The sequence below is a fragment of the Neovison vison genome, chromosome 2 (assembly GCF_020171115.1).
Source record: "Neovison vison isolate M4711 chromosome 2, ASM_NN_V1, whole genome shotgun sequence".
Lineage (NCBI taxonomy): Eukaryota > Metazoa > Chordata > Mammalia > Carnivora > Mustelidae > Neogale > Neogale vison.
The window spans coordinates 221548853-221569844 of record NC_058092.1 but is presented as its reverse complement, the minus strand read 5'-3'; the positions used below and the strand labels follow the sequence as shown (position 1 = coordinate 221569844).

The window sequence follows — 20992 nt, the reverse complement described above, 5'->3', positions numbered from 1 at the left end:
TCATGGAATAAAATGTGGGTGCTCATGAGCACAATGGAAGAAGAAATACTGAATTACAGCCCATGAGGAAATCAGAGAAACATTAGCAATTCTAGAGACACTGAGCAAAAAGGAGGAGAGGAAAAAAATCTTAAGAAGATAGCAAATAAATCATTAAAACACTAACTGATAGTATCGCCAATTTTACTTTAAAAATCCGTAAGAGGGGCACCTGGGTGGCTCAGTGGGTTAAAGCCTCTGCTTTCGGCTCAGGTCATGATCCCGGGGTCCTGGGATCGAGCCCCGCATTGGGCTCTCTGCTCCGTGGAGAGCCTGCTTCCTCCCCTCTTTCCCTGCCTGCCTCTCTTGCCTACTTGTGACCTCTGTCAAATAAATAAATAAAATCTTTGAAAAAAAAATAAAAATTTTAAAATTTTAAAAATAAAAATCTGTAAGATATGGCAAAAATACATTTCTCATTGAATAATAAAAACAGATGATGAAACAATATGATCAAAATTAAAAAATTTTGCTTAAGAATTAAATATAGCTACATGCAGAAAAAACTGTGACTATATACCAGTGATTGACTATTTTTCTTCCTGCTTCCTCAAATGTACATATAAAATACATTTTCATCAATCACAACTCTTACCACAGTGTTATTTGTTGGGAGCTATTTATATCAAGAGAGAACCATCAGTACCCCTGATGCATGCCAATGTGTTAACAGTGATGCTACCTCAAGAGGTAGGATTATTTTATGTCCTTCTTGTTAATTTGTATTTTAAATTTTTCTGCAATACACATGAATTACTTGTCTCATTTTGCACAAAATAATTGGTAAGATTAATTCCAAGTAGCAAACATCCATTTGAAAACCAAGTTTTTCTTTTATTATAATATTTACATTTACTACCTATTCATTATAACACAAACTTATTAACTACTAGTAGCTTGATAAAGCATTTTCATTAAAAAAAAAATTTACTACTGGTGTTTATGAGGAGGAAAGTATCAGGTTTCATTTTGACTTCTTTCAAAAAAGGTTTTATTAAACAGCTGTCATGCTATTGAAGAAAAATTAAGGCAAAGCTCTAGGCAAAGTGTTATTTCACTGAAAACAAGCCTTTCCAACCTAATGTTAAAGTAACATCATATCCATAAAAATGTATCACCAAATGCAGAAAACTAATGAACACCTGGACTACTGTGTTCCAAGACTCTTATTACAAAGAGAACATTCAGAATAAATACGATTACCACTACTAAATCTCATTTAAGTGAAACAATAAACAATAATTTTATACCTGTTTAAGATTATGTAAGATTATCTTGAATTCCCACTAGCTCACTTATTACATACCTCTAAGGAATTATCATAAAAGATACATATATTTACAAGTATACAGAGAATCAATAAATTCTACATTTAGACTATAGTTCATAAAGACCCACAATTATGTTGAAATAGTTCATCAAAGATAAAAGCCTGTAGTATAATACAATAGAACACTTATACCTGGAAGCAGGAAATCTATGTCCCCTGGATTCCTACACCTCAGCAACAAATTAGCTATATGACCAATTTACTTTTTACCTCTGGGCCTAAAGTTTGTTCACTTTGAAGTGGCGGGGGGGGTGGGAGGTTGGGGTACCAGGTGGTGGGTATTATAGAGGGCACGGCTTGCATGGAGCACTGGGTGTGGTGAAAAAATAATGAATAATGTTTTTCTAAAAATAAATAAATTGAAAAAAAAAAAAGATACAATTGTAAAACCAGAAAAAAAAAAAAACAAAATCAAAATCACTGGAAAAAAATCAGGCTTCATTTCTTTCTTCCTTTTTCTTTCTTTCATTTCTTTCCTTTTTTTATTACAAATGTAAAACTCATTCACTGTAGAGAATACAGATATGCAAGAAGAAACTAAAGATCACCCATCAGAAGAAAACATTTGCAAATTATATATCTGATAAGGGGTTAATATCCAAAATATATGAAGAACTCCTATAACTCAACAGCAAATACTATGCAGCCATCAAAAAACCCCCAAAATCTTGCCATTTGCAACAACGGGGATAGAACTAGAGGGCATTAAGCTAAGTAAAATAAGTCAATCAGAGGAAGACAATTATCATATGCTCTCTCTGATATGAGGAATCTGAGAGGCAGGGTGAGGAGTTGTGGGGGAAGGGAGGGAAAAAAAGGAAACAAGATGGGACTGGGAAGGGAGACAAACCATAAGAGACTCTTAATCTCAGGAAACAAACTGAGGGTTGCTGGGTGGGGTGGGGGTAGGGATAAGGTGGCTGGGTAATGGACATTGGGGAAGGTTTGCACTGAGTGCTGTGAATTGTGTTAAGACTGATGATTCACAGAGCTGTACCCCTGAAGCAAATACATTATATGTTAATAAAATAAAAAAAAGGCAGAGGATGCAAACAGACTTTTCCCCAAAGATGACATACAGATAAATGGCCAACAAGCACATGAAAAGATGCTTAACATCACTAATCATCAGGGAAATGCAAATCAGAACCACAATGAGCTATCACCTCATACCTGTCAGAATGGCTGTTCTCTAAAAAAGACAAGAAATAGCAAGTGCTGGTGATACTAAAAAAAAAAGGGGGGGGGGAACCTTTGTGCACTATTGGTGGGGATGTAAATGGGTGCAGCCACTATAGAAAACCATATAAAGGTTCCTCAAAATATTAAAAACAGAACTAGCATACAATTCAGCAATCCCACTCTTTGGTATTTACCTGAAGAAAATGAAAACACTAACTGAAAAACATATATGCACCCCCATGTTCATCGCAGCATTATTTAAAACAGCCAAGATATGGAAGCAACCGAAGTGTTCACGGATGAATGAAGAGATAAAGAAATTTCAGCACGCACACACACACACACACACACACACAGAGGACAGTATTAAGCCATAAAAAAGAATGACATCTTGTTTGTGACAATGGGAATGGACTATCAGAGCAGCATGCTCAGTGAAGTAAGTCAGATGGAGAAAAACAAATACCTCTTATATATGGAATCAAAACAAACACCAAGCTCAAAGATAAAAAGAAAAGATTGATGGTTGCCAGAGGTAAAGGTTAGGAGGTGGCAAACTGGGTAAAGGGAATCCAATGGTATAAACTTTCCAGATATTAAATAAGTCAGTCATGGGGATGTAAAATACAGCATGGCAACTATAGTTAATAATATTGTATTACGTATCTAGAAGTTGTTAGGAAAGTAAATCTTAAATTGTCATCACAAGAAAAAATATTCTGTAACTATGTATGGTGATGGATATTAACTCGACTTAGTGTGGTGATCATTTTCTAATATACAAATATTGAATATTATGTTGTACAACTAAAACTAATATAATGTTATCAATTATTCCTCAATAAAAAAGATCATCCTTAAAATAATTATGGTACTTAAAGAACATATTTTAATAAATTCTGGCTATAGGGGCACCTGGGTGGCTCAGTGGGTTAAAGCCTCTGCCTTCGGCTCAGGTCATGATCCCGGAGTCCTGGGATCAAACCCCACGTCGGGCTCTCTGCTCAGCAGGGAGCCTGCTTCCTCCTCTCTCTCTGCCTGCCTCTCTGCCTCCTTGTGATCTCTGTCCATCAAATAAATAAATAAATATTAAAAAAAAATTCTGGCTATATACACATATAAATCTACAGATACTTAATATATTTAAGCACATTAAGAACAGCTTTTAAAAACTATGTGGATGCTTTAACAATCTTGCCTGCTTTAACTTCTTCCTACTAAATAGAGAATGTTTCAACTGGTATTAATATTCTTCTAACCTTGAGTATTATTTTTAATTACTTCATAGTATTAACAGTGTATCAAAAATACACTATTACAAAATGAAACCTTTGTTAGGTTGGTACCAATTAAATAGAAAATTCTACAGTAAATATCCCTATAACTATGCTTTCATGGATATTTATAAAGTGCTAAGAGTATGCATGGCTCTAAGATAATTTGTTATCTAATACAATTAGCAATAATCGCGCCTCAGATAAACCTCATTGGCTACGATACTGCCAAATTGTCCTGATGTATCATTATCAGTTTAGACTCCATCAGCAAGTAACAAGTAAGTGTTATCCATACTAATAAAGAAAGCACAAATATTAGTATAAGTACTAATAATAGCAGCTTTTCTCCCCCTCAAAACAAAGAGAGGCTTACCTTCATATTCAGCTTACTTAATACTTTTGCTCTGGAGAAAATTCCAAATGGGATTTTGTTGATTCGATTGTGTTCCATGTTCAGGGAATAGATGGTGGAAAACTGAGATGGACCACCTACTGGGTATAACTGGAAGCAATTTCTAGCTAAGGTCAAACTATTCAGTTTCACAAGACTTGATAAAAGACTCTGTAAACAAAATAAACATACGAATTAGAATTGTAACAAGATTATTCCATAGACTACAGAGCAGCAGTCACAAACGCCTCAGAGGGCCTTCAAGTAACAGATGACAGAGACTCCTTGTTGGGCTAGCTCTGTGATACCTTACAGGGAGGACAATCACTACTCAGCTCTAGCTAACTATTGCCTTATAGGAATATGGAACAAACAGATTTCCAGATTTTACAGGAAACAGAAAAACTCATACAAAATCTGATTTTTATTCCTTGGCTTTAGCTTATATAGAACACTATAAAGAAGGGGGACCTGGGTGGCTTAGTCAGTTAAGTGTCTCTTTTGATTTTGGCTCAGGTCATGACTTCAGGGTCATGAGACTGAGCCACGTTGACTGTGGAGCCTGCTTGGGATTCTTTCTCTCTCCTTCTGCCCCTCCCTCACCTCCCCCCTCTAAAAAACAAAGCACCAAAAAAAAAAAAAAAACCCCACTCTATAAAGAAAATATGTCTGAGGGTAAGAGGTATCTTGAGTGGCCAGTTTGAGAACCTTATAGAGCAGAATCTCTGACATCACACGGTCCTGAGTCTGAGTCCTGGCTCTGCCACTTGCTATGAGACCAACCCTATCCGGGTCCGAGTTAATTATCCTCTAAATTATTATTAAGATTAACATAATACTGACTCAGAGTAAGTTGTTATTCAGTAATTTAATGGCTCCTTTAAAGAATATTAAATTCAGAAGATAATAACACTTCCTGATATTATATAATAGTGTTTTTCCATATGGTAAGATTTCAGAGGGAAATATGCATCTATCAAACAAGTATTTACTACAGATACTACCCCCAAACCCCCTCACTTCAGCCTCCCACCATGTAACCGTAGTGCTAGAGTTTAGGTATTACAAAAGAAACTCTGCCATTAAAATGACTAAAACCTATTTAGAGAAATAAAGCACAAAGATGGGAAAAAGAAAACAACACATAACTGTATATATATAATCAGTAATAAATTATATGTAATATAATCATATTATCTTGCTTTTCTAAGTCTGCTTGAAGGAAGAACATCAGCTTGTTAGAAATGTAGACCTTTTGGTCCTATTCCTACCAAATTGATATGAATCTTAAGATTCCCAAGTGATTTGTATGCACACTAATGTTTCAGAAACACTGGTATAGGCTATAAACAACTCTGAATCCTAGCTCTATTTTTCAGTGGCCTGTGACTTTGGGAAAACTATGTCTCCAAACCTTAATCTGTTCATTTGTAAAATGATGATGCCTTGTTTTGTTAAACTGTAGTGAAGACATTTTAAAGAGATAAAATACATAAATAGCTTTACAAACTCTAGCATATAATAAGTGCTTAAATTTTAAGTCCCTTCTCTAAATTTAAAAAAAAGAAGAAATACTAGAGTAGCTGGAAAAGCAGGAAGGAGACTGAGAGTGAGCTAGATCTTGAAGGATGAAAAAAAATTTAAATATTAGGAGAAGTAGTAGAAACATTCTGGATTGAATAAAGACCCAATCAGAGAGGAAACAAGCGGTGTGAGGTATGTATGTGTGTATTTTAAACACACATTTTAAACAATGTTCAAATATCAGCTGTATACCAGGAGGAAACCGAAGACTTAGTACTTGAGGTGTCAATAGGACCAGCTGAAAGAATGAAGTAACTGTAATTGAAGGTATAATTATATGGTGAACTGAAACTTGTTCTTTATGCTGAACGTTAAGAAGCTTGCAACATTTGTCTACTGATGTACACAGATAAAAGGAAAAGCTCAGGTAAGAGTGATGAGAGCTATTTTGCAAGGCAGTCAATTCTGGAAAAATGCCTATATCCTACTTTACTGAAAGTACATGAAATTCTCAGTCTCATGGTAAAAACTTTTTTTATTATTCTTACATGTAGTTAACTTTACTGACATTCTTGGAAAAAAACTGCAGAAATCTGAAAAGAGGCAACAACAAGGCAACTCTCCAACCTTTCGCTCTTAGGGCATATAATGAAGTTGCTTATCAATTCCTTAAAGTCAGACACACCTGGATCCCCATCCTAGGTCTTCCACTTACCAGTTACGTGGCCTTTGGTGAATTAGACAATCAGTATATTTCTTACAGTACTCTCAGGAAAATAAGGTACAAATCAGGCGAAAAACATAACTTAAGTCTTATTACCTTTCCTATTTGATAATACCCCAATAATTAATACAATTACAGTGAAGACTCAAATGGGATAACCCATGTAGAATCCCTAGCCTTACACCTTGACCATATGTACTTAGATTTAATAAATTCCTTTTCCTTCTATGTGTCTACATTAAAACTAGTCCATTTTCAGATAGTCATCAAAAAACCAAAAAACTATATGGTCATTTTGCCAGTTCTGATTTCAGCAATGAACCCCAATTGAAAACCACTTTCCTGATTGTGCATGCCTCACCCAGCTTGAATGTCTAGTTAAGTGCTGTCTAATAGATTTTGTTGTTTTCTTTATTGTGCTTATTATAAATGCAGATAATTACATATTTGCATTAGGAATATGGTGTTTCCAAAGCACACAGACTCCTTTTAAATAAGACTTAATCCTTTCCCAGATTTGGACAGGACCAATCAAGGGCTTCCCCCATAGCTTCTTCATCTGAAAAAAAGGCCACTTTAAATATGTGCATGTGGGAATGAAAACGCATACACATTGTGCACACACACACAGAGACACTTCTTCCACAGCCAGACTGAAGAGAGAGCTGTCTTCTTTATAATTCTTTTACTAAAAATAAATCTTGACTAATTTTAGTCACAAAATATTATATATGAAACTTTGTATCCTAAGAGGTACCAAATAACTATTAGTTTTCCTTCACTGATAATTAGATATAAAAATAAATTTTTAATTTTCTCACTTCTTGAAATTTAATATACACCCAATCTTTATGTTCAGCCTGACATTGTAAAAACAGTCAATTGTACTGAAACTCACAAATCACACCTAAAAAAATCCCAGTGAGGTCGAATTATTGTGCTAATTACTGTTAGAAAAGGAGGTGACTTTAAACAATAGAACCCCACCCATCTTTACCATTCTAAATTACCACTAGGGAGAAAGACAAAAATCCAGACAGTCTAGTTGTCAGGGCTATCTCTACAATCTGTGGATTCTATTCTTAATCCCATTTAAACTGCAGGTGAGATACCTTCATAGCAGTTTTAGTGAACTGGTCCATCTTAGCAAATACAATCCTGAAAAACTGATATTTGTATTCTGATCAAAGGTTTTCTAAAAACCCAAACACCCAGAATAAGAGAAGCAAAATTAACAGGTACTTTTTTCTGTATCTCTATAGAAACAAATCAATCATATACATTTATTTTATAAACTAACTGCTACAAGCCTATAGCTTTATATACTCAAACTGTTCTTTATAAATCATATCTAAAAACATTTGCCCAACATACCTTTATTTTTTTTCCTTTTAGTATCTTTATTAATATATAATGTATTATTAGCCCCAGGGGTACAGGTCTGTGAATCGCCAAGCACCTTTATTTTTAATTCAAATACACACATACACACACACAGAAAAACTAGAAATAAAGAGTCACTTATAGAAAGCACTTTTAACTATTAGGACAAAAGGTGTTTTACAAAGCTTAATCGGTAAGCCACAAGTCCATTCTTTTGTTAGAATAATACAGTAAGACATAATGCTTGAATAACCATAAGCAAACATACAAGTTGTGGGTATGCTAAAATAATAATATGTAGCAAAAGAATAAAATAAAAAAGAGTACTGCATTCTGCCCAAAATAAACAAAAATATTTTTTCATAGAACAAAACCCAAATTAAAAATGTGTTAAGAAGTAACAAAATTTGGTGACTGGTATATGCTAAAAAAGCTTTAATATTATTGTATAAACAGGGTAATAATCTGGATCATGGAAGTGTTACAGCTAATATTAACATGATTAATAAATAGTGTGTTCTATATAGCTTATTCTTTTCATGAACCATATTTTCTACAGCACTTTTTAAAATAACTGAATTGGGTGGGATAAGTTGAGTTTTAAAACCAACCATACGGGGCGCCTGGGTGGCTCAGTGGGTTAAGCCGCTGCCTTCGGCTCAGGTCATGATCTCAGGGTCCTGGGATCGAGTCCCACATCGGGCTCTCTGCTCAGCGGGGAGCCTGCTTCCCCTCCCCCTCTCTCTCTGCCTGCCTCTCTGCCTGCTTGTGATCTGTCTCTGTCAAATAAATAAATAAAATCTTTAAAAAAAAAAAAAAAAACAACCATACAACTTTTCCTTAATAGCTGCTACTGTCAGTTCCAAAATAATGTGAGAAAAATTTAAATGATGATTACAATGTGAATGTAGCAAACTGATTTCTCACTCTAGTTTCTCCCTTCTATATAGAAAAAAGAAAAAATTAGTACGTTCCTATAATCATACCTATTCTTTTTTCTCTGGAGTATTTATTTTAGTGGTGGCTAAATGTCTGTAGCATACTCATTATTTAAACAATCTCAATAATCAAATTATCCACCCAGCTGTAAAGATTTACCACCTCTCACCTCTGGTAGAGCAGAAATGTTATTGTTCTCTAAATTTAGCTCTTCAAGGGCACTGCATTTTGCCAGTGATCTGGGTATTGCTGACAGTCTGTTGTATCTCAGACCAAGACGACTTAAACTGGACAGGTTTCCTGTGAATAAAAAAAAGAATTTTTTTTAAATCTGATAAACCTGCTAATTTCCTTTCTGACTTCAAATTTCAACTGCTGGTATCAGGTTTAAATGTCACATGTAGCGTAGCCAGCCTCTAGTTTTAAATTAAACAATATTACCAGCGTTAAAGAATTACGGATGTAGATGCTTGTGTCACACTTAACTTTTGGAGACAAATATTGTGATGTCTTTTAACTTTCATCATCTTTTTTTCTTTTTTTAAAGATTTTATTTATTTATTGAATACAGAGAAAGAGAGAGATCACAAGTAGGCAGAGAGGCAGGCAGAGAGAGAGGGGGAAGCAGGCTCCCCTCTGAGCAGACAGCAGGACCTGAGCCAAAGGCAAAGGCTTAACCTACTGAGCCACCCAGGCACCCCAACTTTCTGAAGTGTGCTCATTTCTTTATTTTTGCTTTGATCATTTTTCAAAAAGTTGCTGAATAACCTTCTTTCTTAGAGGTAGCACCACTACAATACTTACAGAAAACATTTATTAGCTTATAGCATAAATTAAGCTTTGAAACCCTAGGAGGGCAGTCACTATGCCTCATAATTCTATCTAGTTATCATTCATCTGCATCTTTCCCTCTTGCTGAAGAAATCAGTGATTCAAGTTATAAGAAATCACTATATCAAGCTAATTTTTACTCTTTACATCTTCAAGGGAAAAACTCATCATTGATAATGAAAATATTCTGATAATTAAATACCATTAAGTATAGCCAGCTATAATGCAGAAAAACTTGGCAAACATTTCAATTCCTGTAGGAATTGTAATTGGAATTATTCCAGAGGTATACTATTTTAATTTACATTACTTTCTTATAATGGTGTCTGGAAACTGGGCCAAGAGTTTGCTGGTTCTGTTTAAGTAAGACTCCATTAGGCAGAAAACTGAATTTAAAGGCAACAATAAAAACTATCACTTAGCAAAGACAAGTTAATTTTGTATTTAAAATGCTTTCTAAACTGCAGCGCTGGGGTGGCTCAGTCAGTTAAGCGGCTGCCTTTGGCTCAGGTCATGATCCCAGGGTCCTGGGATCGAGCCCCACATCAGGCTCCCTCCTCAGTGGAGAGTCTGGTTCTCCCTCTTCCTCTGCCTGCCACTCTGCCTACTTGCGCTCGCTTGCTCTGTCAAATAAATAAAATCTTAAAATAAGAAAAAAAGGGGCACCTGGGTGGCTCAGTGGGTTAAAGCCTCTGCCTTCAGCTCAGGTCATGATCCCAGGGTCCGAGGATCAAGCCCTACGTCGGGCTCTCTGCTCCGCGGGGAGCCTGCTTCCCCCTCTCTCTCTGCCTGCCTCTCTGCCTACTTGGGATCTCTCTCTCTGTGTCAAATAAGTAAATAAAATATTTAAGAAAGAAAAAAAAAGAAAAGAAAATGCTTTCTAAATTAATGAAGGATGTTTCACTAAATCTTTCTAATGACATTCTGGTAAGATACGTCAATTTCGCAGTGGGGGAAAAACAAGCTGAGGATTAGATGACTTTCCAAAGCCCCAAAGAATTTAGAGATTAGAAGTAAGGGCAAGAACATTGTTATCACTGCACTATAACACTGAATATGATACAAATGTTTCTCAAAAGTTGGGTCTGCAGAAAATAAAATAATCTGCTTTGTGGTGAAGTATAATTATATTCATATTTGTAGTGGCAAAAAAAAAAAAACAGGGACAACGCTTTTATTCAAGGATATATGAAGAATTATTTAAACTGGAGACACCATAGTGTCAGAGACAAAGAATTCTGTGTTATCTATGTGACTCAGGGCAAGTTACTTAACTGAATCTATTTCCTCATCTATAAAGTGGGGATACCAAATACTTGATAGGGTTGTCTAAAGGTTAAATACAACGCGTGTAAGACATGTAACACAATGACCAGTACAGACATTCAAACATGACTTTATTCTGTACTATATTTTATACCTATAAAATTATGTGACAAAAAAATTTTAAGATGTGAAAGACTATGATGTTAAGTGAAAAAAGACAAGAAAAATTATGCATTTTGTATGATCTCAACAATGTAAAAAAAACAAGTAGAAAAGAATGGAAAGAAAACATTCAAACTAAGTCCATTTAAAAACATTTTGATAAAGAAAAAGTCTGTAATTATGAAGTCATTTTAATTTAAAAGACTGCAATATCTTTATACCATTCTCTTTTTGAATGAATATTTTACATCATGGAGACATTTTATACTAACGTAGAGGTAAGAACATTCAGACATTTTACATTGTGAGGCTTATCTTCTCCATAAAGTGTAGATATGAGCTAAATTATGAAAAAACAGAGCACAGTGGTTTGAATTCTTAAACAAGCACCCTGATTAAAAAAAGAGATGAAAAAACACCTAAGAAGCAGCTTATTATAAAAGAAGAGCCATCTGAGCGTAATAAGCACAGACTCTAGCCTAAGATAATGTGAAGAGACTTATCAAAGCCACCACCTAGTTAGTGGCAAAACTAGGATCGAACTCAGCTGGCTCCCTGCAACAAGTAATCATTCTTCAAGATCTTCACGGACTGTGCTCCAGTTAGCTTGCCGCCTCTTGACACAGAAGCGTATGTTCATTCTTACTCCCAGGCTATTTGTCCATACTACTGTGCTGATGGAAAGCATTTTTATTCCATACTGAGTCCAACACACTTCTTCGTGAAGCCTTCCCTGGCCATTCTATCAAGATTTCATGGATCTCCCTATAAATCGGACTCATGACTGCATATTGTTTTCACTATAAAATGGCATCTAATTATACTTGTTTTTATGTTGTCAGTCATTTCATGGATTAGAAACCTTCCCCAAACAGGCTGAAAACCCTTTAAGTAAGAAGCCTTATATATTTCCATCTCCCCAGAGAATGTTTCAGTGCTAAGCCCACAGCAGGCATTCATTCATATTTTCTTAATTAACTCCAGAAGCTAAAGCATTTTCACTATTTATCCTTCTCTCCATTAGGAACAAAATGTTTAATCTTAAAACTGTATGAGGTGCTTTTCTTTGACCCGTTCTCATTTTAAAAGAAGGAGGGAAGGAAGAAATCAGTATTTTATCATTTGCCTATCCCATGACCACTATAGCTACAACAAGGCCGGTAATGGTGGACATTTTCCTACAAGCAGTAATAATATCTGATTTTAAAGAACTTCAAAAATCTTATGGTAAAATTTTAACTTGCTGTATGAAGTTGAAGACAGAAAAGGCAATCATCCTTAGTGGGGGAAAAAAAAGAAATGGAAGACAGACCATCCCTTTCTTTCCTTCATACCACCACTTACCCTACGGAAGAAGCCTGGTTCAATGTAAAATGGCTGAAGCATTTACCAAGGAGTCTCTGCAATCTGCCAGAAGAGTAGCACAAAGACCCCATATTTTTGCTCAAACTGACATCTCTCATTCAGTCACTGTTTAGAGCACAGCAGTACACAAATAGAGTATTTTAAACACGATTTATTCTCATTAAAACCTAAAAGCTTTCTCTAATAACAAAGATGAGTATAACAAATTCTAAATACTTATCAACTCAAAAGCCCAATAGAACCAGATTCCCGAAATTTCTCTTCGAAAAGCAAAATAACTCTTGAACTTCTCACTTTTAAAGGTTTCTAGAATGTAAAAATTACATGAAAATAATGTAGTGAAACTGCCACATGACTTTATCTAGTAAACAAAAATAGTACCTCCATCTTTACTAAACTTTTTCTTTCCTTTTTTTTCCCCCTTCCCCCACCTTTTTTGTTGGTGTAGTAGAAATTGAACTTTAAAAAATGCAACCTAGGAAAATATGCTATTCTGATGAGAAACTCATGTGTGCAAAGCTCTTATCACTTTACTGAGAGCACGGCACGTTAAGTCATCCACATTTTGCCAAAATCCATGACTCTCAACAAAATAAAAGAGGTGAGAAAAATTAAGGATAAAATACCCAAATTCTCTTGTGCAAGGAAAAAAGCTGGACATCAGAAGTGTGACATTTTCTTTCAGTGACTGGTTTTATCATAAACTAAACTGCAACCTAGAAATCAAGCCATGGCTTGCTAATGTTGAGCTATGTGACGAAGAAATAAAATCAACATTGCTGAGCTTCTGTGTATAAATGTAGGCTGATCACTGCCACTCACTGGCATTTAGCTTTTAAGTGCTTAACTTTGACTGTAAGTTGTTCTGTGCTCTGCTCTGACAGCTTGCTTTCTTATGCTGTCAGATTTTTAAATTACAGCAACATCAAATGGCTATGAATTAAAATTAGATGCTTTCAATTTCAGCAAATATAATCAGCATCTTTAGGTTAATTCAGTATAACTTGAGTGAAACTCAACTCAAATGATCTTAATTTTATTTTAACAAAGTAGAAAAAAAAAAAATCAACAGAACAGGCACACAGCTCTAACAATGAAAATAATGTCAATGGTATTTTTTTTTTTCCAGGAACACTGAGCCAAAAAACTGAAAGCAAACTGAAAAGCAAGCAATATAAAAATTCTTAAATGTCAAAAACCCAAAAGAATGCCACCATTAAAAAGAAAACTAGTAAAGTTGTTATATGAATCTGAACTGTAATTACCTAAAACCTAATTACTTAAACTCTACTTGTTGATATAACCATAATTACTGTATCATTTCTTCAGAGCCCAGTGCAACAAAAGACCTCTGTGAATTGTTCTGTGCTCCAGCCTTGAAGGCAAGTTCTTGTTGCAGATTTCTCTCTTTATCTCATTTGAGAAGAAACAGAAAACAAAAAAGTTTTTCCTACTTGAGACCTCTAACCTCCCCCCCGCATAGTTTCATAAAATCACCACAGATTACAGGAGATTTAACATACCAAGTTCACAGTTTGAAACAAAATGACTGCTGTAATGAAGTTTAATATTTTTCTTTCTTTCATAACTGACTCTTGAATTAGAAAATATTTACATGAAAGAGAATATACATTTTATTCAACAGGGTAGACTAACGGTTAAGTCAGAGAAACTATAAATATATTTGAAGTACTCTCTCACTTAACTACAACCAGCTGTCCCCTCCCTACTTCCTTCTGCCACTTCTCCACATCCTGTGAGCTGTCAGTGATCCTAGCACTGCTCAGCCTGGAAGTAAATGGCAGGGAGTACTGCGCCAAGGAGTGAGAAACTACTCTAGGAGTGTTTGTGTTAAATAAAGAAAGGGGTAAAAACATCTCGGTCTACTTATAAGAAAAAAGAAAAGGCAAGGAAATAAAGTGATTTTGGGAAAGCTTGATTATCAGGTGACAGTTACAAGATCTCATTTCAGTTGTGAGTTTACAGCAAGTTTAAGTCCAGGGAAAGGCAAGTAGGGTAGCTGCTGCAGGACTTACATCAACTGTGCAGGATAGATGTGGTTTTTTTTTTTTAAAGTTATACTTTTCAAGAAGTAGAACAGGAAAAGTCCAGGGAAAGGCAAGTAGGGTAGCTGCTGCAGGACTTAAATCAACTGTGCAGGATAGATGTGGATTTTTTTTTTAAAGTTATACTTTTCAAGAAGTAGAACAGGAAAAGACAGGAAAAATATCAAGAGAATTATATTCCAATAAAGTTTACCACTAAATGTGTTGGGTGAATTTCTCTTCTCTGATAAATGAGAGGGAGAATCTCAAAGGTCAATCAATTAAGACATGATTTGGGGACGCCTGGGTGGCGCAGTTGGTTGGATGACTGCCTTCGGCTCAGGGCGTGATCCTGGAGTCCCGGGATCGAGTCCCACATCGGGCTCCCAGCTCCATGGGGAATCTGCTTCGCTCTCTGACCTTCTCCTCGCTCATGCTCTCTCTCACTGTCTCTCTCTCTCAAATAAATAAATAAAATCTTTAAAAAAAAAAAAAAAAAAAAAGACATGATTTGTAACAGACTAAGACCCAAATGTTTGAATTTCTCACCAAATCTCAACCTTCTGCTATACAATCAAAATACTGGGGATAAGAGAGATGGAAAAGGCAAAAGAATTTTTAATATACATGGTATATAATAAGTAACAATATTATAAAAAATTTCAATAAGTATTACTCACTGCCATTATTTGGATTAACAGCTATAAATACTCCATTTGTTGACAACTATCCAAAGCATGTACAAATAAATATTTACAATTTTCTTATTGTTAATGTTTCAGTCCTTATTGATTTCCAATACATATTTGTAATCTGATCATGCAGAATGTTCTAGAAGCCAGGCATTTATGTTATTCTGAGATAACACCTTAACCACAACAGATTAATAATGAAGCTAAATGCTTTCATATTTTAAACATACTTAAAATACAGTAATTCTGGCAGGAAAGATACATAAAATTAAGAAGACAGGAGAAAGAAGAATACATGGAAAAGTGACCCTTTGTCAGAGGAAGTGTGACCCTAGCCCTCATAAATGGAAGATCTTTATCACCCACAACCACCGTCTATGCTTCTCTGTTTGCCAGGGCTATTCACTTTTGCACTCTATTTTCATCTCCATTTCATTATTATTTGACACAACACAAATACAGACACATGCATAAAACATTAAGCAAAATACTGCTGGACTATCTGAAAGAAAGAACAGTGCTGACTAATAACGATGCCTTGTATATATCCATTTGATCAGCTGAAAGAGTACAGAAAATTATGTGGGTATTTAGAAGAAAGAGTCCTGAGCAGAGAGACCAAAAAGAATAAAGGCCCTGAGGCTAGAACTTCACTGATCACTTAAGGAGCAATAAAGTGTTCACCATCAATCATATCCTAAGAAATACACAGTGACTAAGCATTGGTGACAGGGATAAGAATATTAACTTTATCACATTTCAAGCATCTTTAATTTTGGTTCCGTCTGATTTGTAGTAAACAAACTTTATTTTTCTTTCCAAAACTTCTGCTCAGCAAAGAGCCTGCTTCCCTTCCTCTCTCTCTCTGCCTGCCTCTCTGCCTACTCGTGATCTCTATCAAATAAATAAATGAAATCTTTTTAAAAAAATGATGTTTCTATAAAAAAAAAGATTATGCATTATTCTTTTCCCTTTACTGTTGCAACTAGTTGGTTATCAAAATAAGCAAACTTACAGACATATCTTGCAACGTAAGAACATACAACAGAAGCTAAGTGTGTCTATGTAATTCAAGAAAACTATAAAAAGTATATAAACTATATAAAACTATCAAAATTAAACCTATATTTTGATTGGCTCAGAGTATCCCAGGGAAATGGACTCTGAAAAATCAACACTGAGAAACATAATGGAGTTCTTAAATTTCAGAAATAAAGGAAAGTACTCTGGGTGGCCAGGTAAAAAGATTAAGTCACAATGGGAAAAAATTGGACTGGCTTCATACTTTTGTACATTTAATGCCAGAAGATAGTACAACCATGTCTTAGTTTTACTAAGATGCTTAAGGAAACAAAGCTGGACCCAATGATTTTTATATCCATCCAAACTGTTCAAGTATAAAGGTTACAAACATTCTATAACTAGGGAACTATTTATTTATGAACCATTTCTGAGAAAAGTACTGTAAGACTGACTTGAGCCTACCCAGAGATGACTGGGGCAACTCTGACTACATAGGACTGTTGATGAACATTAAGAAGAAAAACAGGGATGCCTGGGTGGCTCGGTGGGTTAAGCCTCTGCCTTCGGCTCAGGTCATGATCTCAGGGTCCTGGGATCGAGCCCCACATTGGGCACTCTGCTCAGCAGAGAGCCTGCTTCCCCCTCTCTCTCTGCCTGCCTCTCTGCCTACTTGTGATCTCTCTGTCTGTCAAATAAACAGATAGAATCTTTAAAAAAAGTTAAAAAAAAAAAAAAAGAAGAAGAAGAAGAAGAAGAAAAACAACTACAGATCAGCATAACAAGATATACCATAAATGTTATATGTCCCAACAAGTGTCATCTGACAAAAATTAGGAGGGGAAAAAAAAGACAAAAAAGGACAGGTAGCAGAGGCCCTGGTTGCCTCACCTATGTCACTCTACTCAACAAAAGAAAAGTAAATTAGAAAGTATTAACAGAAGAAAAACACAATATATCAGGATTGGTGAAATGCTACTAAAGCAGTACATAAGGGGAAATTTATAGCACTAAATGCACACATGACATAAAATCTTCAATGTAAGAACATACAACACAAACTATATTGATATGTCATTCAAGAAAACTCATGAAAAAACAAAAAATTCACATCAATGACCTCTAAGCTTCCTCCATAAGAAACTAATAAATAAAACTCAAAACACATAAAGGGAAAAAATAAAGGTCAAAGTGGAAATTAATGAAATAAAAGTCAGAGAAATAATATAGAAAATCAGTAAAATTTAGAGATAATCAATTAAATTGACACAACTCTAATCAAACAGTTAAAAAAAAAAAATCCAAGTTACTGATACCAGGAATGAGAGAAGTGACATTACAACAGATACTATAGATATCAAAATAATAAGGGAATATTATAAACAATTTTATGCCTATAAATGTGACAAATGTAACAAATGAAATGGACCCATTCCTTGAAAAACATAAATGATTAAGTTTGCTCAAGAATAAGGTGGGGGAGGGGCGTCTGCGTGGCTCAGTAGGTTAAGCCTCTGCCTTTAGCTTGGGTCATGATCCCAGGGTCCTGGGATCGAGCCCCACATTGGGCTCTCTGCTCAGTGGGGGGCCTGCTTCCCCCTCTCTCTCCGCCTGCCTCTCTGCCTACTTGTGATTTCTCTGTCAAATAAATAAATAGATTCTTTAAAAAAAAAAAAAAAGAATAAAATGAGGGTCGGGGCTCCTGGTAGCTGAAAGCGTCTGCCTTCAGCTCATGATCCCAGGGTGCTGGGAGAGAACCCCAAATTGGGCTCCTTGCTTGAGGGAAGGCCTGCTTTTCCCTCACCCATTCCCCCTGCTTGTGTTCCCCTCTTTAGCTGTCAAATAAATAAATAAAATCTTTAAAAAAAAAAAAAAAGGAAGAAAGAAAAGAAAAAGAATAAAGTGAGGGGCAACTAGGTGGCACAGTTGGTTTAAGCCTCTGACTCTTGGATTTTCAGCTCAGGTGGCAATCTAAGGGTTGTGAGGTGGAGTCTCATGTAAGGCTCCGCGCTAAGTGCAGAGTCTGCTTAAGACTCTCCCTCTCCAACCAACTGAGCCACCCAGGTCATGATCCCGGAGTCCTGGGATCGAGTCCCACATCAGGCTCCCAGCTCCATGGGGAGTCTGCTTCGCTCTCTGACCTTCTCCTCGCTCATGCTCTCTCTCACTCTCTCTCAAATAAATAAATAAAATCTAAAAAAAAAAAAAAAAGACTCTCCCTCTCCCTCTCTCTCTCCCCCTCCACCTCCTCTCTAAAATTAATCTTTAAAAAATAAAAAAGTGACCATCTAAATAGGTCTGTATCTATTAAAGAAATTGAAAAATTTTTAAAAATTTATTTATTTATTTTAGAGAGAGAGTGCAGGGGAAGGAACAGAGAACCCTCAAGCAGACTCTGCACCAACACAGGGTTTGATCCCAGGAACATGAGACATCATGACTAGCTGCAAAATCCAGTCTGCCGCCCAAAAGGCGCCCCAAAATTGAAAATGTTTTTTTAAAAGCATACCTATAAAGAAAAACCCTGGCCCACTGACTTCACTGATAAATCTTACCACATATTAAAGGAAGAAATAATGCCAATTTTATACAAATTGTTTCCCCAAACTGAAGAGTACGAAACACGTTCCTCCTTACTATATGTGGGCAGCATTACCCAGAAACTGAAACTAGACAAAGAACAGGTTTTATAACATTGTATGTCACTATATGGTACATCCAAAGCAATAAAGTAAATCTAATTTTTAAAACTTCTACCAGAATGTATCTTTTTCATTATGTCTTCTTGAACATCAATCACATTATCTGGGTTTTTGTCAAGTTCAGGGAAAGACTGTAGAATTATATTTCATTTAGTTTCTTCATTGTATTACGTCTATTCTCTTTCTAGAACTTCTAGTCCTTTCTCTCATGACTCCTCATCACTTACTTTGTATCCTTCTTCCTTTTTGTTCTAGATTCTATTTGACAGACAGAGACTACAAGTAGGCAGAGAGGCAGAGAGAGTAGGGGAAGCAGGTTCCCTGCTGAGCAGAGAGCCTGATGCGGGGCTCGATCCCAGGACCCTGAGATCATGACCTGAGCCGAAGGCAGAGGCTTAACCCACTGAGCCACCCAGGCGCCCCTTTGTTCTAGATTCTAATGGACTTCTTACACTTACCCTATACATCTCTATTTTGGTCTTTGGATGTGTTCATTCTGTTACACAGTTACTTCCCATTAAATTGAACTTTATATGGCAAAGGTATTTCTAAGGAATGTATTATTTCTTTTTTTGCACCAGTCTGATCATGTTTTATAAATGCAATAAATATCTTTTCTATGCTCTTTTTCTTCTAGGTTAACTTTTCTTTGTTCATTCTGGCCATTTCAATAGATTTTAAAATAGAAAAGCAAGGGGGCGCTTGGGTGGCTCAGTCCTTAAGTGTATGCCTTCTGCTCAGGTCATGATCCCAGGGTCCTGGGATTGAGCCCCACATCAGGCTCCCTGCTCAGCAGGAAGCCTGCTTCTCCCTCTCCCACTCCCCCTGCCTGTGTTCCCTCTCTCTGTCAAATAAATAAAATCTTGAAAAAAAAAAAGAAAAGAAAAGCAAGAAATAATTGGGTGTAGTCTCTACTGATCCAGAAATCAGATTTTTTTTTATTTATATAGGAAATCTGGTAAAATTCTTAAGAATATAGTAGAATAATTCACTGTAAGTTGTACACCATCTTGCCTTTCAGAAATAAATCTAATGCAGGTAACTAGATAACTAGAATACTTAGTCTGTTGCTACTACAAACAGTAATGTGATATAAAGAACACTGAGCCAAGAATCAGGAAGATGTAGGTTCCAATGGATAGCTACACTATATCCTAAAGAAGTCTCAGATTAGTTGTCCTGCAACTCAGAACAGTTTATTGTAACATATTAAAAAACTCCTTAATAATTGCTTCTGTTTCAAGTAATGATAGACTAGCTAATTCAGATAAACCTTCCCACCAAAAAAAGTTAAATATACTTCCAAAACAAAAATCAGAGAGCTAACAAGATAATGACTAATTACCAGGCCAGATACCGGCTGGAAGCCCAAGAAATAAGCACATAATGGAGAAAATTTTGTCATAAGGAGTGCTTCTCTAACTGGAAGACACAGCTGATAAGGCATGTTTTTCTGCCTAGAGTCAAAAATCTACAACCAGCTAAGGGTGGGAAGTCTAGAAATCAGTACCAACTGGGATACTACAGGGTTCTCTACCCAGCACTAAGGGTAAACCAGAGGTAAAACAGTCCTCCAATCTGTCTACAGACTACCTGGGAATGACCTGAGGGACCAGAAAAATTTCAAACCTTAGGATACAGATGGATTCAAGTGGTCACTTAGGTACCTGACAGAAACAAACAAAAATCCTTCTGGAGAAAGGTATCACCGTTATAGGCCTCTTATGATACAGTAAAAACCTCATAAATGTTCATTACTGCAATTACAAAAATTAAGTCCAGGTGTAATTTTCCTAAATAAACATTACAGTATCCTGTAACACACCAGTAACTAAAAAGTTTTAAAAAGTTGCTTTACTGTTTGTATAAATTTATGGACATTTAGAAAAATAAAACTGTGTGAACATTTCACAGTAGGACACTTCAACTTTTTGAGTCTGGCTAAGTCTTTGAAACACATTTTCTACTTCAAGGCATCTCTTCTCTTAGACCCTTCAACAGTGGAAATGAACAAGCTTTAAGTTACACTGCCCATGTTTTAAAGACTAAACAGCAGTGGTTTTATTTTTTCAGTATGTTTGCTTTAGCAAAGAAGGGACCACACCCTATATAATAGCATG

The 20992-nt window shown here is 35.8% G+C and overlaps 1 protein-coding gene and 1 non-coding gene across 3 annotated transcripts in view; both read right to left on the bottom strand.

The window, feature by feature from the left end:
- SHOC2 (SHOC2 leucine rich repeat scaffold protein) overlaps positions 1-20992 on the bottom strand; it is a 99016-nt gene that overhangs the window by 8363 nt on the left and 69661 nt on the right. For both annotated transcript variants that reach the window (XM_044240491.1, XM_044240492.1), the window contains exons 4-5: positions 8959-9089; positions 4202-4390 (exon numbers count right to left, since the gene is read on the bottom strand). In XM_044240491.1, coding sequence (XP_044096426.1) covers positions 4202-4390; positions 8959-9089 — 320 coding nt within the window. The remainder of the gene's footprint in view (positions 1-4201; positions 4391-8958; positions 9090-20992) is intronic.
- LOC122901474 lies at positions 3926-4068 on the bottom strand. Its single transcript, XR_006383496.1, has one exon. It is a non-coding gene; the product is annotated as a U4 spliceosomal RNA (small nuclear RNA).